Source organism: Chiloscyllium plagiosum, chromosome 25 (assembly GCF_004010195.1).
Source record: "Chiloscyllium plagiosum isolate BGI_BamShark_2017 chromosome 25, ASM401019v2, whole genome shotgun sequence".
NCBI classification, from domain to species: domain Eukaryota; kingdom Metazoa; phylum Chordata; class Chondrichthyes; order Orectolobiformes; family Hemiscylliidae; genus Chiloscyllium; species Chiloscyllium plagiosum.
The window spans coordinates 26688279-26714894 of record NC_057734.1 but is presented as its reverse complement, the minus strand read 5'-3'; the positions used below and the strand labels follow the sequence as shown (position 1 = coordinate 26714894).

The following is a 26616-nucleotide window of genomic DNA, read 5'->3' as shown; positions in this document are numbered from 1 at the left end:
ATTTACGGCAAAGAAGGCTGCCATTTGGCCCAACCAGCTTTCTGTGCAGCAATCTAGTTAACCCTGCTCAAATCCCAGTAAATCTGCAGGTTTACCACTTTCAAATAGCATCCAATTGCCTTTTGAAATATTCATTATTTTAATTTCCATCACTTCTGTGGACAGCAAATTCAAAATCATTGCCAATCATTAGTTAGAAAATGCCTTCTTCACATTCCCCTTTCATCTCTTGCCCAAAAACTGAGATTTGAGTTCCCTGATTTTGTACTAGCTACTGATGGAAATAGCTTTTCTTTTTCCACTTATATAAACCCATTATAATCATGGCCATTCATATCCAATCTCTCGTCAATTTCCCGAACTACAACAGACGTTATCTGGGTGACAGTGTTAGAGAATCTTCTGATTCTTTTTAACAAACTGCTGAGTGATTGCCGAACTGAAGTTGAAATGAATGGAAACACTGTAATAATTAATTATACGTTGCACAGAATTTGTACAGCAGCTGATTATAGCAAGAAGTGATAATAACCCCCATAATTTAAGCCTAGGATAGATTTTAAATATATAATTTCTCTGAAAATTCTTAATTAATTTGCTTTTATTTGTAAATAAAAGTTGTGACTTCTAATCATTTACAAGACCACATATAACTTTTGTTCCTTTATAAAATGATAGAAACCAAGACTAATATTTTAATCATACCATTGGTGCTGTAGATTTTAACCAGTTTTCAGACATTTGAAGACAAAATTTCAAGGCCTGGATTTTCTCTGGGCCTGCAACCAAAGAGCATTCAACTTTAATCAAAATAGCTGATCAAAACCGGATCCCTCGATGGTCTGTGCATGTATTACAGATTACAAACAAACATAGCTGAGAAAATATTCTAAGTAAACTTTGTAGATATGAATTAGTCACTAATAATCTCACTTTAAAAAATAATTTGCACCTTACACAATAGATTTTACTCCTTGCGAGAGTGATTCAACATGAAATTTTCTGGTGGATGTACTGGGCAAATAGAAACAGCAGAAATGAGGTAGCCAACATCTGGTCTGATGTTTGCCCCTATACAAAAGCCAGTATTTTAAATATGTTTTGCATAAATCATTAGTTGCTACAACAGAGAATATTTCCCCTGTATATCTTATTATGTATGAAAAAATAACTCAAATCAAAACAGTATGTTTGCAAGCCAATTCCATCAATTGATACACAGCAACAGATCCTTAACAATTAAATGTACAATTTACCTGTTGGAAGTTCCTGAGCAACCCGATGCGAACTAGCAGTAGCCCATTCAGGATTTGTAATTGCCAAAATGTATGACTGTATATTTTCTACAGTCTCGGCAATTTCCTTTGTTAGCTGAGAAACACATGCTTCTTTTGTCAGCTTAAGTACTTTAGGTTTCAGCGTTTTTGCAAGTACGTGGTCAACTGCTTTCATATGAAGTGTATCCAGTGATACCTGAATATCAAATAAGTACTATTTAGTACAATAAAGGCAAAGATAAAACAAGAGCTCTTTAAACTTATTAGTATGATTCTCTGAATCCTCTGAAAAATGTAATGAATTTCAAGAAAATCTCACATGACAAGAACAGGCAGAAGCACAAAAGATTTTTCTAAAACAAGTTAAATTTCAGATTGTCTTCAGCACCTTCAAAATGGGTTCCATGAAGGTTAAATGAACCTGATGGTGCAAAGCCAAGCAGACCAAATATATCCCACATTATTATGTCTAGTCTGTGTTGAATTTGCTCATCTCTGCCAGATTATTTATGAAGGAAAATAATAGGAGGAGGTCAGGAAGACTTTCTATTACTTCTAACCAAGATCTTGTGACCTCTGCAAAGAGAAATGGATCACTTTTCTTGTCACCAATGAATAGTCTGTTAATGTTTTAAAAATGTCAAAAGTCAATTAGCAAATTAGAATATTCCATCATATATGCCATCCCCCACCATTGCGCAATTGGGATAAGCAAACCACAAAAATACAAGCTTGTATTTTCAGGATTTAGGATAAGGGATGGCTTTAGCATTATGTATTCAAAGAAACAGCATATTTGAGACATCAAATTGATGATTCTAAAAATGAAAAACAACATTTACAAGGTTATAAATTCAGCTTAGATTTCATAGCCGTAGTCACCTTCTTGGATAATATGTTGCATAGGAACAGGAATAAGCCATTTAACACTTCAAACCTGTTCTGCCATTCCAAAGGAATATCTTGGTATTAAAGAAACCTCTCCTTAATCCTTGGGAGTTCAAGTAAAATGCTGGTAATTATATCTATTCTAAGGTTTGGCTCCCAAAGCTGAATATAGTACTCCAGGTTTGGTCTAACCAAGTTTTTTTTTAGATTCCCGACAGTGTGGAAACAGGTCCTTTGGCCCAACAAGTCCACACCGACCCTCCAAAGAGTAACCCACCCAGTCCCATTTTCCTCTGACTAATGCACTATGGACAATTTAGCATGGCCAATTCACTTAACCTGCACATCTTTGGACTCTAGGAGGAAACTGGAGCACTTGGAGGAATCCCACACAGACACGGGGAGAATGTGCAAACTCCACACAGACAGTCACCCGCGGCTGGAATTGAACCTGGGACCCTAGTGCTGTGAGGCAGCAATGCTAACCACTGAGCCACCGTGCCGCCACACCTTTTGTACAGCTGCACCTTAATTTGTACTGCCTTATATTCCAGTCCAGGAGGTATAAAGGCCAGCATGCCATCAGATCTTTTGATTTGTTTTGTACCTGTATACAACATTTTATAGATTATGAACATGGACCAAAATCTCTCTGGACCTCCACTGCCTCTAGCTGTCCTTCTTTATGTTTAAATCAGATGCCCTCTCACACTTACATATATTGAAAAGCATTTGTAATAGTTTTTTGCCTGTTCACTTCATCTATTAATATTTCCTAGTAATTTCATGCTTCCATCTAAACTGCTTACAATGGCACATATGTATCATCTGCAAACTTGGATAATTTTCTCTCTCATTACATATGGTTTGTTGATGGAGTTCCAATTCAGATACTTGTGGGCTTCATTTGTCACACCTTCGCAATTAGATTACCTGCCCATTATCGCTACTCTTGCTGCTGAGCCAATTTTCTAGCTAGGTGAATAATGAGCCTCCTGGTCCAGAGGTGGAGACATTACCAGTGCACCAGAAGGGCCTTCAATTTGTTCTTTGCATTCTGGATAGACAACAACTTTCAGTTTTCATTCTCGCACTTGTGCATAAAGCAATATTTTTATCGGTCACTCTAATACCATGCTAGTGTTCCAGGAAATGCTGGGTGATATAGGGAGCAAGGCCTGTACCTAATACTGCTTTTAAATGGTAGTTTTAGCAGGGTGGCCAGATTGGAAGTTATGTTAATTCAATTTCATCCAACAACTTCAGACAATTCTACTTCTGGTCTCATCAACACCTTATTTTAAAGTAAGGTTCTAACATTGTTACCATTATACATCAATGCACCTCAAACTTACCTTCATAAGTTTAGATATCAAGAGTAAAGTAGTAAAAGTCTTCTCACTGAGTTCAGCAGCTGCAAAAAGATCAAAGATTCAAGTTTCTAATTTCATAAGGGAAAAAAGTGCTAAATTTAGCTAAATAACTTAAATTGTAGAATTTGACTTAATAACTAAGAACTCAATGGTTGCATTTTTGGAACATCCATATATATTAATGACATGGATGTGGGAATAGGAGACAACATTTCAGTTTGCTTGTAGCACAAAACTTGGAGATACAGTTAGCAATGAGCACAGACTTTAGCAGTAGCCTGGTTACTGGATAAGGAATCCAAAAGGCCTCAATTGGAGACTCAAGGCAGCTGGGGAATTTAGTTTCAGTTAACTGAACAGATGTAGAGTCAAAAGGAAGGAACATATCAATATTGATGACTATTGTACATACAATACTAGCTAGCTATTGTATAAACGGAGTTGCTTCTCTAATATATTTTAGGGAATCTGCCATTCTTGCCTAGTCTAACCTATATGTGTCTTCAAATGGGTGGCACAGTGGTTAGCACTGCTGCCTCTCAGCGCCAGAGACCCGGGTTCAATTCCCGCCTCAGGCAACTGACTGTGTGGAGTTTGCACGTTCTCCCCGTGTCTGCATGGGTTTCCTCCGGGTGCTCCGGTTTCCTCCTACAGTCCAAAGATGTGCAGGTCAGGTGAATTGGCCATACTAAATTGCCTGTAATGTTAGGTAAGGGGTAAATGTAAATGTAGGGGTTGGGGTATGGGTGGGTTGCGCTTCGGCAGGTCGGTGTGGACTTGTTGGGCCGAAGGGCCTGTTTCCACACTGTAATGTAATGTAATCTAATGTAAAAAAAAAAAGCACAGTAATGTGTTTCACTTGTAATTAATTCTAAAATGGGCTAGTAAGTTATTCAGGTGCAATTATTTTCCCTGGAGCATTGGAGGCTAAGGGGTGACCTTACAGAGATTTATAAAATCATGAGGGGCATAGATAGAGTAAATATTTTACCTGAGGTGGTGGGGGAGCTCAAAACAGAGGGCAGAGGTTTAAGGTGAGAGGGGGGAAGATTTAAAAGGGACTTAAGGAGCAACTTTTTCACACAGAGGGTGTTGCGTGTATGGATCAGAGTAGAGTGTGAGGTGCTGGAAAAGCACAGCCGGTCAGACAGCATCTGAGAAGCAGAAGGATCAACGTTTCAAAACCAGTCATTCCTGATGAAGCGCTTATGCTCCTCGCTGCCTGATCGGCTGTGCTCTTTTCCAACACAGCAGATACACTTCCTTTAAAAAGACGCCACCCCATATTTTTGTTTCTGAAAGGCAGGAACAGAAAATGGAGTCAGACCCACTGACTGCAGAAGCAGTTCACAGGTAGCCATGAGGGGAGAGAAAAAAAAAAGTGTGCTTTTAGGTTGTTAACCTCCTAGTCCTCTTCTACTCGGTCCCACATCTTTTCTGCTCCACCATCCAGAGTACACACATCCATGCTACTATCTGGCTGGAGTCCAAGATTAAGTAATGGATTAGCTTAGCAAGGGTTTGTGTTTTCATGGATGGAAAGTGTGTTTGTTTTGGTTTACTGACATCTTTATGAGAATACAAGTTATGTTGTTTAAAAAATTCATTTTCTATATGCTGACAAGATTAAGAACAATGAAGTGAGGTAAAGCTTCTGTCACTGATACCATTATGGCTCTGTTTGATTGACACATTTATAGAGTTATAAGACCAAAAAATCATTGCAAAGCAGATTTCTGAATGGGATTTTTTTTGAGCACATTTCAAAACTTACTAATGTTAACATATGGCTCACTAGTTATAGGGTCTGTTTCTGTGCTGTATGACTTTTCGGTCCAACTCGTCCATGCCAACCAGGTTTTCCAAACTAAACTAGTTCCGCTTGCCAGTTTTTGGTCTGTATGTCTCTAAATGTTTCTTATTCACATACCTATTCCAATGTCTTTTAAATGTTTTAATTGTACCTGTACCTACCACTTCCTCTGCCAGTTCACCTGTTATGAAGTTGAAGGAGTGTACTGCATCTTTAAGAGAGAGTGAGTGAATGCAGGCACCTGTCATGGGGCTGACAGCAGTCTCAGCGTGTGCTGGAAAATTGGAAGCATGTAACCTTTGGCTATGAAACAAATACCCGAGATTGATTGGTTAAATTTGAACTGCTGTGAAAACATAATCAGTTTAAATTATGCCCCAAGATACTAAAACCCAATCAAATTTGAATTTTACTGTTTTGACAACATCGAAACAATGAATCAATCTAATGTTTTAGGGTATTAAAAGCAAGCATTTTGGACAGTTAGCCAGAGAAAGAGCACCAACTGCCATTGTCATATAGACTGCCACAAGCACTCTCTAAAAGGTACCTTTTTCATATGAAAATCTGCACCGAAGACCAAAGACAACACAGGGAAATCTACAAACAGGGGAAAATCAACACCCAAAGATGACAGCTGCGGTCGGGTTTTGAAAATTTATTTGCTGTAAATGTAATAGGGGCTTTATTGAATCAATATATTGTGAGAGTGGTAGGTAGGTAACAAGCCTTTAAGAGAAAGGAGCTGAAAATGTGTTGCTGGAAAAGCGCAGTAGCAACACATTTTCAGCTCTGATCTCCAGCATCTGCAGCCCTCACTTTCTCTTTAAGAGAAAGGAGGCTTAGAGTTGTAAATAGTTGTTGTTTAATATTCTCTTTTGGAATTAAAGAACAAAACTGTATTTTAAATAGTGGATTTTGAGTAGTTCTCTGTCATTCATATTTTAATTGATTACAAGGTGAGGTGAGTTTTTCTGTGTGTTTGGTTAAATTAGCAGAAGGGTTCACTGCTGTGTTGTAACAATATGCACCACCCTCTGGGTGAAAAAGTTGCCTCTTTGGTCTCATAAATCTTTCTCCTCTCAGCTTAAACTTATGCCCCCTAGTTCTAAACACCACTACTTGTCGGGAAAAAAAAACCTTTGCTTTTCACCTCATCTATGTCCTTCATGAGTTTATAAAACTCTAAGATCACCCCACCCCTCAACCTCCTACGCTTCAGGGAAAAAAGTCTCAGCATTTCCAGCCTCTCCTTAGAACTCAACCCTCTCCAGTCCACGTAATGTCCTTGTAAATCTTTTCAGTACCCTTTCCAATTTAATAATATCCTTCCTATAGTAGGGAGACCAGAATTGTACACAGTACTCCAAAAGTGGTCTCACTAATGTACTATTCAGCCACAACATAACATCTCAACTGCTATACTCAATGCCCTGATTAATAAAGGCAAGCATGCATGCCAAATGCTTCTGCTAATTTAACCAAACACAGAAAAACTCACCTCACCTTGTAATCTGTTAAAATATGAATGAAAGAGAACTACCCAAAATCCACTATGCCAAATGCCTTCGTCACCCCCTTGTCTACTATGTATCTGAACCCCTAGGTATACTGCCTGCTGGGTAAGTGTGTATGGAGAATGTGGGCATTGATGGCAAGACATGTAAGGCAAGAAGGGAAGCAGAACCTAGTGGGAAAGACAGTAGAGCAACAACAGCAGGTGTTTCTGGGTGTAATTGAGGACACATTACAGAGGTACATCCCAAAGAAAAGAAAGATTACTGTGGGGGGGTTGGGGTTGATTAGCTGATGAAGGAACTCAGGAAATGTCTTACAGAAGAAGAGAGAGAGCCTATAAAGTAGCCAAGAGCACTGGGAAATCAGATTACAGAAGAAGAGAGAGAGCCATAAAGTAGCCAAGAGCACTGGGAAATCAGAAGGTTGGGAAAACTACAAAAACAAACAAAGGATAACAAAGAGTGAAATAAGGAAAGAGAAGATCAAATAGGAAGGTAAGCTAGCCAGTAATATTAGAAATGATAGTAAAAGTTTCTTTCAATACATAAGAAACAAACGTGAGGCAAAAGTAGAAATTGGGCCGCTCCAAATTGATGCAGGAAAGCTAGTGATGGGAGACAAGGAAATGGCTGAAGAATTCAATAAATACTTTATATCTGTCTTCACAGTGGAAAACATGAGTAATATCCCAACAATTAAGGAGAGTCAAGGGGCAGAGTTGAGTATGGGTGGCCATTACAAAGGAGGAAGTACTTGAAAAGCTGAAAGGTCTAAAAATTGATCAATCTCCTGGTCTGGATGGGCTACATCCTAGAGTTCTGAGGGAAGTGGCTGAAGAAATAGCAGAGGCATTGGTTGTAATCTTTCAAAAATATGGAGTCAGGGAAAATCCCAGATGATTGGAAAATCGCTGGTGTGAACCCCTTGTTCAGGAAAGGATCAAGACAAAAGATGGAAAATTATAGGCAGATTAGCTTAAAGGTGGTTGTAGGTAAAATTCTAAAATCCATCATTAAGGATGAGATTTCTAAATTCTTGGAAGTGTAGGATTGAATTAGAACATGTTAGCATGGATTTAGTAAGGGGAGGTTGTGCCTGACAAACCTGTTCGAATTCTTTGAAGAGGTAACAAGTAGGTTAGACCAGGAAAACCCAGTGGATATTATCTACCTCGACGCCCAAAATGCCTTTGATAAGGTGCCTCATGGGAGGCTGCTGAGTAAGGCGAGGGCCCATGGTGTTTGGGGTAAACTACTGGCATGGATTCAGGATTAGTTGTCTGACAGAAGGCAGAGAGAGTTGGGATAAAAGGTTCTTTTTTGGAATGGCAGCTGGTGACAAGTGGGGTCCCGCCAGGTTCAGTGTTGGGGCCGCAGCTGTTCACCCTATATATGTGATCTGGACGAAGAGATGGGGGCATTCTGGCCAAGTTTGCCATGATACGAAGTTAGGTGGACAGGCAGTTCTGAGGAGGTGGGGAGGCTGCAGAAAGATTTAGACAGTTTAGGAGAATAGTCCAAGAAATGGCTGGTGAAATTCAATGTGAGCAAATGCGAGGTCTTGCAGTTTGGAAAAAAGAACATAGGCATGGACTATTTTATAAACAGTGAGAAAATTCATAAAGCCAAAGTACAAAGGGATCTGGGAGTGCTAGTTCAGGATTCTCTAAAGGTTAACTTGCAGGTTGAGTCCGTGGTTAAGAAAGCAAATGCAATGTTACTATTTATCTCAAGAGGGTTGGAATGTAAAAGCAGCAAAGTGCTACTGAGACTTTATAAAGCTCTGGTTAGGCCCCATTTAGAATACAATGTTCAGATTTGGGCCCCACACCTCAGGAAGGACATATTAGGACTGGAGCATGTCCAGCGGAGATTCACACAGATGATCCCTGGAATAATAGGCCTAACATACAATGAATGGCTGAGGATTCTGGGATTGTATTTATTAGCGTTTAGAAGGTTGAGGGGAAATCTAGTAGAAATTTACAAGATAATGCATGGCTTAGAAAGGGTGGACACTGGGAAATCGTTTCCGTCAGGCGGGGATACTAGGACCCATGTGCACAGCCTTAGAATTAGAGGGAGTCAATTTAGAATGGAAATGATGAGATATTTCTTCAGCTAGAGAGTGGTGGGCCTGTGGAATTAATTGCCACGGAGCACAGTGGAGGCCGGGATGTTAAACGCCTTCAAGGCAGAGATAAATTCTTAATCTTGCAAGGAATTAAGGGATACGGGGAGAGTGCGGATAAGTGGCATTGAAATGCCCATCAGCCATGATTGAATGATGGAATGGACTCGATGGGTCAAATGGCTTTACTTCCACTCCTATTTCTTATGGTCTTAGCATGGGCAAGATGCTTTGAGCACAAATTTTTCCAAAATGTCCTGAATCCAGATTACGGTTTACAAAATCTAAGGAGTTGTGAAGCATGCATCTTCAAGAAGCTGGCAAGTCTTTTTGAAAATTCTAGGGGACCTTGGAGACACTAACCCTGCAATGGAGTTGGCTCGGTCAGCAGTGCAAGTGCAGACTTCCAACCTACTTTCTTGCCCAGGCTTGCAAAAACTGTAGCACCAGGGATCCCATCTGCCTTCATAATGATCTTCAATATCTACCACACTGAGCGAAAATTAAGCTTGTGGAGTACAAAGGTAACAAAGTTATTCCAAGCCTTATGAATAAATGGCTAAGATCTAATTCTTCAAGAAGAATGTTAAAGACTGGGAAGAGTGCAGTGGAGATATTCTGGAAATGATATTAGGAATGATGGATTTCAATTTCAAGGAGATCTTAAAGAATTTATTGTTCTCTTTCAGTTAGTAAAGAGCAGACTATTACTGCAGCAGAGTCAATAACATGAGGACACAAATTGAAGGCATCTTGTAAAAGAAATCGGGGTAAAATAGTTAAATCACTTCTTTAAACAACAACTTTATTTACATAGCACCTCAAACATAGAAAAATAACGTAATATGTCACACAAGTTTTGTGAAGTAAAATTTGACACAGACTTACATTAAGTGAAGCTAGGGCAAATATTTTAAAACTTTGTCAAAGAGAGTCTTAAAGGTGAAAAAGAGATAGAAGACAAAATGATGTAAGAAAGAGACTAAAGATGACAAATACTGATTGGATAAGGCCATAAAGTGATTGATAAAAAAGGAGAGAATATTAAAACTGAGGTCTGATTAACTGGGAGTCAATGCAGGTCAGCAGGCACAGGGGTGATGGTTGAAAGACACTTGGTGAAAGTCGACAGCCAGCATTCTTTAGGATGACCTCAAATATGGAGGGTAGATTGTGGGCTGCTGGCCATGAGGGCACCAGGACAATCAAGTGTACAAGTACCAAAGCACGGACAAAGGTTTAAGCAGCAGATTAGTTGATGCAGAAATGGAGTTGGTTGAAATTTTGAAAGGCTGGCACAGGCACAATGGGTCGAAATAATCTCACAGCACAGAAGTATGCCAATGAAATTCAAGCCAGCCACATATTTACGAATCTCTCCATAGTTAAATAGCTCAAAGTTTACTGGGTATATGAACATAATAGAAATTTTGCATTTAGAAATCTGTAATTAATTTAAGAACATTCTCCTTGGAGTCTTTTAGTGCAGTATTCAACATTTGCTACTGAATAATATTAAATTACAGTTCAGGAAGCCTGATACAGTCACTACTCCGTGTACATAGACGAGTCCCAAACTGGGACAGACAGGAGACAGCTTTATTTTTTCCATTACCAATGTATTCACATGCAAAGCCCATTATGGGCAATCTGGATTTTCTTTATAAAAGGGTGATAAGTTCCATTGCCTGTGAACAGGGGAACCCACAGTCAACAAGCTTCGTAAGGAGCTTAGTGATTTCCCCATGGGCTTTGTAGGAGTTATCATAACTGTAATTTAACTTCTGTACAGCTATATCTACCTTGGCCCTATTAAAAAGAATGCTTATCTTAATCAGGAATTCAGCATTCAAAACATTCTGGTTCAGAATCTATGACCCACAAAAACATGTGGACTGTTCTATAAGCAAACTGATAAAAGCTTTAGAGATGTTTGGATGTATATTGTTGATTGTTTATATTCATATAACATGGTATTTACCATCCCCAGTTCGAGCACTGTTGAAATTTTACTGATTTTTCACATATTTTAACAAACAAACAGTCTCAAAATAAAACGTGCTTTGGTTGTCGAACCCGAATGCTGCAGTGAATTGGCATGGTTTTAAACTGCATCAAAAGTATTAACTTCTATTTAAAGAGAGTGATTGCAATCCGTTTGTTCGTGTTTCACACGGAGATGTTCATTCTATTTATTTTCCCTCTCCACTTTAGAATAAACCACAATAGAGTCCCATCTGAAACTGACATTACAAACCTTTTTAAAGACAAAAAGATTAATTATCGATAGATGCTTTTAATCCCCTCTCAACCAATTCTTCTAGTTCACGGATGTCTTTTAGGGAAGGAAACTGTTATTCTTACCTAGTCTTGTTTACATGTGACTTCACACCCATAGCACTGTGATTTACTCTTAGCTATCCTCTTTGCAATGAAGAATGGGCAAAGAAAATTGGCCTAGCCAGCAACATCATCATCCCAGGACCAAATTAGAAACATTTTTGATTTTGCTTCTACCAAAAACAAAGTCAACAAATACAACCCTTTTTAAAACTGAACTCAAACTTCTATTGTACTGCTATTACTTGTGAGTTAATGGAGAATATTGTGAAATCTTGATGGTTCTGTACTATTCTTTAGGTAGCTCAAATTTTAATTTTATATGCTTACATATTATACTCCAGAATCTTTGAGCAGCTTCAAAGAAGAGTGGGTGGAATGGTAATCTGCTCTCAGCCATTGGTGAAAGGTCAATTGAATGCTTCTGGAGGTACTGAAGTTCCAAGTTCCCAGGTGGTGAAATTCGTTTGTAGGAGTACAAATGTTGTAAAAGATTTAAAGCCTATTAAAACAAGATTTTCTTTATTGTAAAATTTGTGGGTTAATAAGCTCACATAATTCCATTCTACCTAGGCCAGCAATTATGTACAAATAGTTCCTAAATGTGTCAGGTGTACTGTAATTTCTTTGCAAAACCCATTTTTTTTTCAGTTGCAGAGAGCTAAGAACTGAAACAAATCTTCATATATATCTCTGATTCAAAACTATTTGTTCCTGCCTTAAAAACTCACTTTAAAGATCCACACATTCCTCTCAAAAACCCATTTTAAATTGAATTGAAAGCATCAAGCAACTTTTGTTTACTCAACCATAATCATTTGCATATAAAGATGACATTAAGACTTCTGACCTATTTGTTCCTACCTGATCCAAGTTAAAATTCATAGAAGGTTCATTCGCCAATTTCATAATCTTTAAAGCACTTTCAATGATTTCATAGTTATATGGATCCATCTTAAATTTAAGACAGAAGCACACATTAATATTCAATAAATTATTCACTTTTAAAATGCATAGCAGGATAAAATTCTTCAAGAGACCACACAAAGATTGTTGTTGGGAAAACACAAGCACAATCCCAGAACCTCTGCACATGGTCACCACACTGGAGACAGCATCACCAGCAAGTTCCTCTGAATAACATATCTGTCTAAATTTGTCTTGGTTGCCATTAATTCTCAACCTAATTTAAGGAAAACAGGATGAACTGGGCTCTGAGCTAGGCACAGATAAATCATATATCAGTGCCAACTTGAGGCCACAGTTACTGTACTGGGTACAATTGGACATTTCATCATGGAAGGAACATTTGAAAAGTCAGATGACATACTGTGTACATTTATTAGGATGAAGTCTGGGATTATCACAATAAGGCATGATTGAGGCAGAGGCCATTGTTTCTTGTCACAGGAAAATAAATAAATAGATATTTGAAGCAGATAATGATATAAGGCTGTGGGATGACAAAGAGTTGGCACAAACATAATGGAGATAACAGTTAGTTCCTGAGTCTCTGGTTCTGTCATAAAGTCAAAAACAGTAATACACATGTGTCACAGATATGTTTAAGAAGGGAATCAAAGGGCCTCCTTTTGGAGAATTCCTTAAAACTATCATTTGAAGAAGAACCAGTTATCAAGTATCTCTCAAAACGCAGCGAGCTGCTGAAAAATCTACAATATTGTTTTGCAATTACTGCTTTAAAAGTAGAACACAGATGCTTGTCTATATTATTCCAAAATAGTTTACCTTGTGTAAAGTACCGCTCAAACTAATGACCAGGTCAGTTTTATATTTTAATAAAGGCAAGACTTCCATAGCTCTTTCCAAAAGCTCAGCAGGGGATTGTTTTATGCCTCCTGGCTCTTCTTTGCCATGGTGGCCACTTATGCCTTGCAGAAGAAATGTCTCTATGTATAGTTGCAGTGCAATGTCACTGTTCAGTCCAAAAGCACTACAATAAAAAAGTATTAAGACATTCAACTGATCACGAAGTTTCAAACTAAGGAAATATGTAATTCAGTTAATATATAAAGGCTGAGTAATAAAAGATTTCAAACTATTTCCATTACTATATACAATTACTAGCAATTGTCATGCCTTACTGGGCTAGCGTGCTGAAAATTAAACCCCTACCCCCACTCTTCCTGGAGTTATCATAAAAATTAAAAATTTTATTAAAATACTCAAAATTCCCTAACTTATCCGCTGCTCCTAAATCTACTTTCTCCAGGTAATTTTACTTACTTACACAGGCAACTAGTTCACATCTGTAAAGTCAATGACTTATTTTAAAAGTCACAGTTTACAGCAACTGATGAAAGGAAGTAAACTGGCTCTCTTCAGGCTTAAGGTATATTGAAAGCAGAGAGGGGACAGTTACTTCCTTTCCAGAGATCCGATGGTTTCTGGCCAAATATTAACACCCACAAGTTGTTCAACTATCTGGAATACAATCACAGTTGTTGGCAGGTAGAAGGCTTTTGTCATTGACAACAGGACACCCCTCTACAAATCTATCTTCTACTTGTTGCCAACTGATTAACTCTTCGTAAGTGTCCATTTCCAACTCATCAGTATTAAACTCCCCAACTGCTTGAACAAACAGCAGGGTAAACTGCACTAACGATGTGTGTTGGTAATTTGTTTTTAAAAAGTGCAGCAATTCTTTCCGCATCTTTGCAGTTTTTAAAAATCTTTTTTCTATTTCAATTCATAATCAAGAATATAGAAAAATAAAAAGATACGATCTTTACACAATAAATAAGGTCATCATTGTGTACGGGGCCTTCAGCTGAGGTGATAATAGTAAGGAAGGGAATAGAACAGAGGAGCTCAAGCAGTCAAGCTGGTCTCTCTGGGAAGGAAGAGTGCCTTTGTCAGAAAGAAGCCTCAAGCAGAGAGGGACAGACAAAGTATTTCCATAATCAGGTATGAACTGCAGGATTCATACCATTAAATACTTTTTCGCTAATTTAACCTTAACTTCCCTTCATATTTGTAACAAACTGATGCTTGTGGAATAAAGAATCCTGGTTTCATGTCTTTAAAGTCATCCATGTTCTTACGTCATGGAGACGTATCGCATGGAAACAGACCCTTCAGTCCAACTTGTTCATGCCGACCAGATATCCTAAACAAATCCAGAATCATTTGTCAACATTTGGGCCATTTCCCTCTAAGGTCCTCCTATTCATATACCCATCCAAATGTTTTATAAATGGTGTAATTGTATCAGCCTCCGCCATTTCGTCTGGCAGCTCATTCCATACAGGCACCACTCTCTGCGTGAAATTGCTTGTTTCAGTTCTCCCATTGATGGTTTATTGATAAATGGCTAAGTTGCATTTCTGAAGGCCTTTATTGACTGGAAGGAAACTGCTGAAGTCACCACACTTAAGTTCTCTTCTGAAAGATGACAATAACATCCACCAAAATTGGAAGGAACATTTTGAACTGTTCAATCATCACGAATCCACTGTGACAATTGGAACTCTCCAGGCTATTCCCTCAGTCTCCCATTGTAGAATTCATCAGCAAACCACCATTCGGAGAACTGTAACAAGCCTGTGGCACCAATGCCATTCCAGCTGGAGTCTCCAAAGGTGGTGGACTTTTGCATACTTCAAAATTCTGTCCACATATTGAGAATAAAAAAAAACTCCCCTCCCAACCTCAGGAATGTGACGAACAGACATATCTTCAAGATGTGAGATAAGCCATGCTGTGGAAATTATCAAAGTAGTTCTTTTGTCCATGGTCCTGACATACCTATTTCTTGTGGCTGTAGAAATCCTCAATGAAGCACACTAAGATGACAGTCATGTAATTTAATTCCAACAGAGTTGAATTACTAGTTATGAGAATATTAGAAATTCTAACTTCCACATTAACACGTTTGTTTATTATTTTGATACTTCTACTGAACTGTTTCATGAATTTTAATTACCTGCAATACTGCATTATTAGCTGGGAGTTCACATTTGGATTTTGCACCAGGACATAAACACATTCCTTTCTTTTTGCTGGATTATCTCGAAGTGTCGACTGGAATGAGATCTAGATAAAACAGACATTAAGGGCTCTGAGAAATTAACAAATCACAACAACAACACATGAGGAGATGTTCAGGAAGTGACTGAAAATTTGTCAAATGAAATAAATTGTACTGTGTATTTAAATACCAATGGCACACACACACTACCATGGCAGCATCAGTGAAGAGTGCAACAGCCAAAATTTGGTGGCAGAGTCCTGCTTGAAGGAGACAATCCAGTGACATTTCACTGATCTGTGTGAAATCCTGATTTACACAGAAGTCTAACATTTGTAATAAGTGGAAAGTGCTCTCTACTGACACCAAAACTGCATTGTAATTCTTTAAATAAGTTCCCGGGACATGGGAAATACTGGCAGGGCAAGGTTGAAATGATTGTCCATCTCTAGATTCCCCACATTGGTAAAAATGTGACATTTTTCTAATCCATTTCATCAATTCTGCCAGAAAGGTATTAGGTCTAGAATTCCTGGATCTTGACAAGGCAATGATAATAAAAATCAGAACAGTATGTGACATCAGGAAAAAGGGATGGTAGACAGGAAAGATGATATTTTACCAGTCATTTGGCTGGAATTTTGTGGATTCAGAGGTTGTCTCACTGTGGGACTGAAAGCTGGTGGTAAACACATGTTGAGGGATGATGGGACTCCAGTTAGGATTTTGAGTGCAGCCAATTAAGAGACCACCATAAAATAGATGTCCAATTGAAGGTGTTAGCTCACCTCAAAGTTTCTGGCCTTTCAAAGCTGCTTCACAGATACTAAAGCATTCTCAAAGGTCAATTAGTTTTTTTTTAAGAATGCATTGGGTTCAGTCAGGTATCCCTCTGCAATCAGCTGCTGCCGGAGGCCCTATTTGGCCATGTAGTGAACCGTTGAGGAAGCAGTCCTCCCAAAACCATTGTTGTCTGCCATGGTCGAACTGTGGTTTCTCCCCATAGCAAGGACCTATGCCAACACTAGGGAAATCCTGGAAAAGCAAAAGTAACTACTGATTGGCTAACTCATTTGTTTAGTTAATTATCAGCAGGTCACTGAGCTGTACCTGCCAGTGAGAATATTCCTTGTCAAAACAACATTTTACTGAAGTTACTTACTCCAAGTTTACTGAGCTTCACACACCATTCCGTATCAACAATTAAGGAATTGAACTTCTCTTTCTGTTGCTCATCCTGAAGCAAATCAGCCAGTTTAGCACCAACGACAGCAACTGCCTGAAACAGTAAAACTTAACAAATGAGTAGGAAAACAGGACAGTTCCAACAGTTACTCTTCTGTAACGACTGAAAAAGGAATTTATTTTTACATATACCATACTTGCCCTAATAACAGAACAGTGCCACCATGCAAAGTCCAAAATTATCAAAGATTATGAAAGCTTAAACTATGCATATCAAAATGCATTATCTCAAGATTAAAAAAAAAGTCACGATAGATAATGTTTACACATAACATAACAATATCAATCACACTAGTGGCATCTAATGGTATGCAACAGTACCTTCAAACTAGGTATTTCTTTGAGAAGAAAGATCACAACTGCATTGAGGCCAAGATACATGTGAGCAAACAAAACAGATTTTAGGGGTTAGAGCAATCAAGGTATACGCTGCATTCACTGACAAAAAAAAAAGTTTGTACTAGCTGGTAAAATCTCCAGACAGCTCCCAAAAGTTTCATGATGAACAACCAGAGACGGATTGAGAAATGCCATTTGGTAGCAAGGAAGTGCCAAAAAGAAAATTAAATAGACAATGGATTTTTCATAAAAATGCTCACTTGAGAATTGGAGAAACAAAATAATATTTTTCTGTAAATGATTTAAACCCAGCTGAAATGATGTCTGAATTATTGCACTGTTGTTGGTTAACATAGAGAGCAGCCAATCACTGCAAGCCATTTCCTTCTCTAATTTTCATAAAGACTTGAATTCTGGGGCTGGAGGGATTTTTAAATTTGAAATGTGGAGCCTGCATTTTTTAAAAAACTGGAGTTATGTCCGATGACTTTTTCTATTTCTGGATGCTTGTGTTAAAGACAGTACAAATTGCCATTTGGTACACTATTATTAACTTTGCTAAGTCAAGAGAAATTCTAAGACAGATAAAGAAAGTGATGATGAAAGGGGTATAAAAAGGCCACAGTTGGATTGATGGATCTCAGGGGTATAAAAGGTTTTTTTTTTAAAGATTAGATTACTTACAGCCCAACAAGTCCACGCCGACCCTCTGAAGAGCAACCCACCCAGACCCATTCCCCTGCATTTACCCCTTCAGCTAACACTACGTGCAATTTAGCATGGCCAATTCACCTAACCTGCACATTTCTGGACTGTGGGAGGAAACCGGAGCACCCGGGAGGAAATCCACGCAGACACAGGGAGAATGGGCAAACTCCACACAGACAGTTGCCTGAGGCGGGAATTGAACCTGGATCTCTGGCACTGTGAGGCAGCAGTGCTAACCAGTGTGTCACTGTGCCGCCCAGGCCCCCACTTGTGGGGGAATAGGGGAATGCAATAGCTCCTGATGGTCCTGATAGGAATGTGTGATTTCTGAAACATTCAGCAAAAGAAATGTCAGTCTGAGAAATCCCAATACTGTCAGTGTCTGCCATGGATGCTCCAAAGACATCATGATATCCTTCCCCTTGGAGGACAGAAGGTTGAAAGAAGGTATTCCAATCATGAGGGTTTAAACAGAATAGATATGGAGAAATTGTTCTCAATCGTAAAACCAACAAGATCACACCGATACAGTAATTTGCCAATGAAGTAATGACAACATATGGAAATGCTTTCTCACACAGCTATCCTCTAGAATCTGGAATGGACTGCCTGTGTGTGGTGGAGCTACAGTGAATTAAAGCTTTCAAAAGAGAAATGGATGGTTATTTGAAAAGGATAATTTGCCACAATGATAGGATTAAAAAGGCAGGAGTGTTACACGAGATGAAGTGCTCCTTTAGAGAGCCAACACTTGCATAACAATAGCCTCCTTCTGTGCTTGTGGCTGCATTTTCTAGTTCATATTCACAGCGATCGACATTTCCATCACTCAGTAATGTCCTTAAACCTCCTACAATCAGCTCCAATGTTCTCAGAACTTCTCCTCGAGAATGTTCCTGGAATTGACAAGACAGACAATCTAATATATCTAGAGCTAAGTCTCCTTTTCCAGTATCTCTCAATCCTGTGCATAACAAATTAGAACTCCTGTTAATTAAACTATATTCTAACACAACTCTACTTTAACAAAACCTGATTGACCATTAGCAATGCTGCAGATAAAATTAGTTTATGTTCGAAAATGAATCAGCTAACATGCAATGTTAATGCAATACAAACAAATATTTTTTTTTAAAAAGAAAAGCAATTAAGATATTAAATAGTTAATTTACTTTTGAGTGTGAATAGATAGAATAGGATGTGTCTGCCGAGAAGTCTTTAGGTTGTGGAAAGAAATTGTACATTATCTAGTTTAAATTGTATAGGTGATAAATCAGAATTCAAATGTTTGGGAAGCGGATTTCAAGAAGAACCATGCCATGCACAATACAGTTTAATTGATAGGAGAATCTCTAAGCTGTTCCTAATAATGCAAATACTGTCTCCCAAATTCACTGCTCCATACCCTTCAATCTTAGACTCTGTTCCACTTCCTTGAAATACTCCTCCAAAGACTATTTTTTTGGGGAGTTTGTTCCCAATGCACAGCGCCATTGAAGATAGGATCTGTTGTGCAGTTGGGAAGTTGCCTGTATGCACCTACAATGCATGGGAATGATTTTACTCCAGTTGGGACCTCATCAGTAATTCAGACTGGTACTGCAATCACCGGCATCTCCAAATCATGCAATCTTCCTGCTTTTCATATTGTAGTTCTATTTTTGGCTTGTAACTCAGTATAGGCTCTGAACTTAAAAGCTAGCAAATTGTTTGAAGCTGGCCAAAAAGACTGGATACATAACTGGCTAAATCATGGGACAATTCAATTTGTACCAGCATCACATCAGCTCTAATTTTGTGCACATGCACATGATGCTCCATCTAGTGGTAGTGTTAGCCTTAAACACAGGTCTTTTTAAAAAAACCGGCACAAACATATATTGTAATTACAGCCACTACAGAATGACAATTGTTCCAGCAGAGGAAAAGAGCCATTTGGTCTCTTGGGTGCACAGTGGTTCGCAATAGAAATAATTCACCTGACGTAATTCTTCCATATTCTCCCCATTGCTCTGCTGATTTTTATTTTTCAGATAACAATTCAATTCCCTCTTGAATGCTCTGTTGAACCTGCCTTCACAAGAAGTTCTGAGAACATTGGAGCTGATTGTAGGTGGTTTAAGGAACTGGCATCATTGGCAGGGGCACTTCTGAGTGATGAAATGTTGCTTGCTGTGGGATATGAACAAGAAAAGGCAGCTACACTCCTAACAGTTCAATGGTTCAAGAAGGTAGTTCACCACACCTTCTCAAAGGCAATTACGGGTGGCCAATAAATATTATCTCATAAAATGAAGGCCAGAAACCATTAAGGGTATTTTAAAAAGCTAATTCCGGATCTGAACCCGTCTACATTTCCCATTGACTACGTTACAAGTTGCCATTGCCTCTTTGGTCAATTACCTTAGTATGTATATATATTTTTTTAAAAATCAGGAAAATAGTTTTTATATATCTGTCCAGACAACTCATGCTTTTGAGCACATCTACCAAGTCATCTCTTAATCTTCTGTTCTTCAAGGAACAAAGCCCAAACTTCTCTAATCTACCAATGTAACTAAGGTTCCTGACCTCAAGTTGAACCTAGCTCCTTTGCTTCTGTATTGTATCCTCTCATATGGAGAAAGTGAGGGCTGCAGATGCTGGAGATCAGAGCTGAAAACGTGTTGCTGGAAAAGCGCAGCAGGTCAGGCAGCATCCAAGGAGCAGGAGAATCGACGTTTCGGGCATGAGCCCATTTCGGGCACGTTTCCTGAAGAAGGGCTCATGCCCGAAATGTCAATTCTCCTGCTCCTTGGATGCTGCCTGACTTGCTGCGCTTTTCCAGCAACACATTTTCAGCTCTGTATCCTCTCATAAAGCAAGTCCAGAACCCTGTATGCTTTACTAAACCATGCTCTCAACCTGTCATGTCACCATCAATCATTTATGTACATATACCCCTCGGTTCCTCTGCTCTGTTAACACATTTTAGAATGTACTCTTTATTTCAGCCAAAGTGAATCACATTTTTCCACACTAAATGTTGCCTGTCACTTGTCCACCCAGGGCTGATTCCTGAAGAAGGGCTTATGCCCGAAACATCGATTCTCCTGTTCCCTGGATGCTGCCTGACCTGCTGCGCTTTTCCAGCAACACATTTTCAGCACTTGTCCACCCACTCCACTAACCAATGTCCTTTTGAAATTTGACACAATTTTCCCCACAGTACATAATTCTTCCAAGAATTGTAACATTTGCCAAATTTGAAATCAAGACATGAACACCAAGATCTAGATCATTAATATACAACAGGAAGAGCAAGGATACCAACACTGAGGAACTCCCAACAAACATTAACCACAACTCAGTTTCCAGTCATTCAGCCAATTTTGTATCCATATTTGTACTGTCCCTTTTATTGCATGAGAGATAACTGCTCAAATGTTTGTTGTTATTATTTCATTTCATTGATGTGGTCCAAGTGCACCACCTCAACAGTAATATCCTCATCAGCCTTCTTTGTTAACATGATCAACTATGCAGATATTAATTTATTCTGTTATTTACATAAAATTGTACTTATGCTGGTCTGATTTCAGCTTCATTGTGTCAAAAAGTTGAAATTGGATAAGAATTGGATCTTACTTCATTGATTTAAATTGGAGCTTATATCTGGAATCCAAATTTGAGACGACACCAAGGAACAATGAAGAACAGAACCAGGCGCCCGTGTGTAGTGATTACAATGAGGTAAGCCAGGTAGAGCTCATAGAATATGGGTTCCCTGATTGGGGCTGTTAATCTAGTCCAGTCAGGGAGGCTTGGCTGACAGATAAGAACAGGAATGTCAGACATCTTGTTCACTCAGAGCTAACTCTGAGGGAGCTGAATCAGTGTCAAGTGTAAATAAAGGGTGACAGGATACTGGCCTCTGTGGAGTGATTTCATCCTGAGAATCTGAAAGTAGTCCTGAACAAAACTAGATAGGATGGTGAAGAAGGCGTTTGATATGCTTTCTTTTAATCGGTCAGAATATTCAGTACAGGAGTTGGGAGGTCATGTTGCGGCTGTAGAAGACATTGGTTAGGCCACTGTTAGAATATTGCATGCAATTCTGGTCTCCTTCATATCGGAAAGATGTTGTGAAACTTGAAAGGGTTCAGCAAATATTTACAAGGATGTTGCCAGGGTTGAAAGATTTGAGCTTTAGGGAGAGGCTGAACAGGCTGGGGCTGTTTTCCCTGGAGCGTCAGAGGTTGAGGGGTGACCTTATAGAGGTTTATAAAATTATGAGGGGCATGGATAAGATAAATAGCCAAAGTCTTTTACCTGGGTTGGGGGAGTCCAGAACTAAAGGGCATAGGTTTAGAGTGAGAGGGAAAAGATATAAAAGGGACCTAAGGGGCAACTTTTTCACGCAGAGGGTGGTACGTGTATGCAATGATCTGCCAGAGTAAGTGGTGGAGGCTGGTACAATTGCAACATTTAAGAGGCATCTGGATTGGTATATGAATAGGAAGGGTTTGGAGGGATATGGGCCGGGTGCTGGCAGGTGGGACTAGATTGGGTTGGGTTAGCATGGAAGGGTTGGACCGAAGGGTTTGTTTCCATGCTGTACATCTCTATAATCTAACTGTTTCCTCAAAACATAAGATTTTGACTTCTGTGATAAATGCACAAATATTAATACAATGTCATAATTTAAGGATTTTTAATAAAGAGTTATACATACCAGAATTTTGTTATAATTTTGCCACGCATCATTGATGAAAGTCCACAGCTTCTCAAATACAACATTCTTTGGTAACAATGTGCAGTATGCCAGTGCTAAGTCAGTGTCAACTATACGATAGTTAAACAACTAAGAAATTAAAAAAGAAGATTTTAATATCGAAATGTTGGCCGAGATAACCTGAATAAAACTATTTGTGTATTTCTTTAAAAAAAATTATAAAGACAATAAAATTACCATTCAATATTGATTTATGTATAACTTTGATGATACATGACTCCGTGTACTTCAACAAATTATACTAATGAATGAATACAAATGGTAACGATACAACTATATTTTCCTTACTTGGGAACTTCATAAAGAAGTTCACTCTAAAGATACAGCAATCATTTTTCTACACTGAAGATATCTCCAAAAGGCATATCATTATAAGAAATATATGCACATTTGGTTTATTCAGTAAATATATAACAAAGTGGCACCAACAATTCTAAAATTCCATTTCTGGCTAACACAAAATTAGCTGTTCATAGTCATCACAATCACATTCATTGTCTTCAGGTTTTGGGAGAAAAATAATTTAGGATTTCTCTTTTTGATTTAAGTCCTATGACTCCGTCCAATAACTCGGCATTTGATAGCAAGGTGAAAATCATCAAGTTGACTTCAATTCCACTATGGTCTGCTGACCTCACTCAAGAAGAATAGTTTCTTTTCCAGGATACCATGTCACTATTTGGAAGATGCTGACTTGACCAAGATGTTTCAGACTCAAATCTCCACTGTACTCATGCTTCAGCCAGCAGTGGAAATAAGAGCATTACAGTTAGCCTCTACACCCCTGAAGAAGGTGGGGTGGAAAGGGAGAATGTCAGACTTCATACAACTGAATTGTATCTCACAACTCTGGTAAGAAATGTACAAATGAAGAAGAGTTGTAAGAAAGTCAAATAGCCTGTCAGTACTCAGCTATAAAATGTTCATTTAAGGTGGAGGAGGAAATTGGGGGAATGAATGCTCTAATTACCTTGTGCAGCAATGCCAGGGAATTCTTTTTAACAATTGAAAAGGCCATATTTCCAATGTCAATGACGAAATCTTTGAGTTCCTTCAAGTCTTGACCCCCAAAAAGCTGTAAGTATAGAAAACAAAAGCTTATTAATAATTGATTGTATTTAGAATGGAAAGCAAAAAGCAAATTGCAAGCTTGTTGCAAAGCCTCATATGAAGTAGTCTTTACATAAAAATGCCACTTTTCAACTAAAAAAGCCCAAACTGTCGTAAACTCAACCACACTAATTTATTTGAAAACAGTTCACTGACACCCAATCAGGTTATGCCTGGAAGTATTAGCTGGAAATCAAAAGTTTGCCAACCAAGCTATTCCAGTTAGAAAAATTAGTCTTTAGATACTCTTCAATCAGAACACAGCACTTTTACATGCACACAATTTGAAACATAACAGTAGTATGGAATCAGTTTCCTTATTCTAATATGACCTCAGTAGTGAGAAAGCAGGCAGATAAACAATTCAATTACATGCAGAGCTTGAAACAACCAGTGAGTACAAGACAACAATCGATTCAGCCACTTCAGATTACAAGTTGAATTTTATGATAAAACTAACAGCCAGCAATCAGACAGTACAAGTGGGATTAAATGCAGTTTATCAGGACAGGAAACACGCAGTCGAGCCCAATTAATTGTCGGAGAGACCCTGTGATAATTTCACCAGTGGCAGCAATTCCTTGTCCATTTAAATTGAAAGGAAGAAGGGTTGATACTAGAATTCAGCGTCAGGGACCAGTTATCAATTATCTTATATTAACGAGCCAATTGTCAGGCATTATAGAATCACAGAATCCCGACAGTGTGGAAACAGGCCATTTGTCCCAACAAGTCCACATTGACCCTCCGACGAGTAACCCACTCAGACCCATTCCCCTACCCTTACTACTCTACATTTACCCCTGACTAATGCACCTAACCTACACATCCCTGAACATTATGGGCAATTTAGCATGGCCAATCCATCTAACCTGCACATCTTTGGACTGTGGGAGGAAACCAGAGCACCTCGAGGAAACCTACACAGACACAGGGAGAATGTGCAAACTCCACATAGACAGTTGCACGAGGCTGGAATTGAACCCGGGTCCCTGGCGCCGTGAGGCAGCAGTGCTAACCACTGAGCCACCGTGCTGCCACTAAATTATAGTTTAGTGTCAATTTATTAGTCATACTATACTTGTTTTACTAACTTTAAATAAGATATTTTGGTGCTGCTCTTTGCATGATCAAGGAAGCTAACATCAAGAATGGGTGGGGTGGGGGAGTCAACAGTGATCACTGAAAGCCAACCCCCTGCAGCCTTACCTATAAGCCCCTCCAGCAACACGCATCCTACTGTCACAAGATTTTTGTGGGATCCCACAATGATCTTCTAGTGAGAATTTAATTACTAATTGCCACTACTCCCAAATTGGGGAAAAAGAGCAGCTGCCAACCGCTAACTGGATTACAGCTCTACGACAGTGGACTTCAGTCATAGTAAAAGGGTCAACATCAACCACTTAAATGCCTGCATAGCATGTGATTCAGTTGAGGCTTCCTCACAGAATGACAGGGATTCCTGGCTGTTTCCTTATTGGTGCTCAATACCCATGTCAGCCCAGCCCAGCCCACAAACTGGGACGGGAACTCAGGTACAGTAGAAACAGTAGCTGAAGCCCCTGATGGCTGCAACAGAGACTGGGGATTTTACAGGTAAGAATGGAGTATAGGAACTGGAGCCGGGAAGAAAAGAGGGAATTCAGGACTAAAAGCGGGACTGGAAGCAGTGTGAGGAATGGTCATGTGCATATTGCAGGAAGTCTGTGGCAAAAGACATTGAAGCAAAACTCATGTTAAATAAATACACCTGCATTAATTTTTTTAATGTTGAACTGAAACAACATGAAATGAGACTATGTTTAGCTGGGACTTACTGTACCTTTTTACTCAAGTTTAAATTCATGTTGTTCGAAACTAAATGTTGATGACAGCATCCAAAAGAGTTGATGGTTAGCTGCAAAGCTAGCTGCAATTGGCTATACTCTTGCAAATTCTGCAGCAGGCTAGACATGGGCGTCGAAACTGGCTTCAAAGGGTTCTCACCTGGATATAAAATAAGACATTTTAGAGTTATTGAATAAATAGTATATTTTAAGACAATGTAGACACACAAAGTGTGAGCCATGAAACAAAAGTGTGCAAAACCTGGGTTTACTTCCAATCAAATTGTTTTGCTCAATTTTCCTTTCTAAAGCAGAATTTGAAGAAGAAGTACTTAACAAGACTGGTCAGTTTACCGCCTTCTCTGTCAACATATTGCTGCATTTACAGCAAATTTTCAATAATCTCTAGTAATAGAATCTGCCTTGAATTTAAAGATCATTTGATCATTCGATTTTATAGTTTATTTAACTTAACATGAGACATGGATGATCACTCGGTTACTTTCTCTGGTTGGAAAAGGATCATTCTCCCCACAAAGAAACAAACAGTGTTAGGCTTAGTTGCAATACCCCTCAACAGTGAAATAGCCTATTTATACACAGTGCATGTGCTCATACCTCCTTGATGGCAACTCGACCAAAATAGCACAAGACCTCATGGAAATATCTCAAAAAAATGTTAACTACAGGATAGGGACAAAAGAAAGATTTAGAAAATCTTCATTGGATGTAGGTTTGCTCGCTGAGCTGGAAGGTTCATTTTCAGATGTTTCGTAACCATACTGGGTAACATCTTCAGTGAGCCTCCGGTTGAAGCACTGGTGGTGTAGCCCGCTTTCTATTTATATGTTTGGGATTCCTTGCGTTGGTGATGCTATTTCCTATTGTGACGTCATTTCCAGTGTCAACGTCATTTCCTGTTCTTTTTCTCGGGGGGTGGTAAATGGGATCCCAGTTAATAGAACATAGAACATAGAAGAATACAGCGCAGTACAGGCCCTTTGGCCCTCGATGTTGCGCCAATCAAAGCCCACCTAACCTACACTAGCCCACTATCCTCCATATGCCTATCCAATGCTCGCTTAAATGCCCATAATGAGGGAGAGTCCACCACTGCTACTGGCAGGGCATTCCATGAACTCACGACTCGCTGAGTAAAGAACCTACCCCTAACATCTGTCCTATACCTACCCCCCCTTAATTTAAAGCTATGCCCCCTTGTAATAGCTGACTCCATAAGTGGAAAAAGATTCTCACTGTCGACCCTATCAAAACCCC

General features: G+C 39.0%; 1 protein-coding gene across 2 annotated transcripts in view; it reads right to left on the bottom strand.

Annotated features, from left to right (window-relative positions):
- The window catches only part of kntc1 (kinetochore associated 1), a 148561-nt gene that overhangs the window by 45683 nt on the left and 76262 nt on the right, over positions 1–26616 (bottom strand). For both annotated transcript variants that reach the window (XM_043715769.1, XM_043715770.1), the window contains exons 39-49: positions 25335–25498; positions 23370–23474; positions 22340–22468; positions 16496–16612; positions 15289–15398; positions 13089–13293; positions 12204–12293; positions 11670–11841; positions 3521–3579; positions 1257–1473; positions 706–779 (exon numbers count right to left, since the gene is read on the bottom strand). In XM_043715769.1, coding sequence (XP_043571704.1) covers positions 706–779; positions 1257–1473; positions 3521–3579; positions 11670–11841; positions 12204–12293; positions 13089–13293; positions 15289–15398; positions 16496–16612; positions 22340–22468; positions 23370–23474; positions 25335–25498 — 1442 coding nt within the window. The remainder of the gene's footprint in view (positions 1–705; positions 780–1256; positions 1474–3520; positions 3580–11669; positions 11842–12203; positions 12294–13088; positions 13294–15288; positions 15399–16495; positions 16613–22339; positions 22469–23369; positions 23475–25334; positions 25499–26616) is intronic.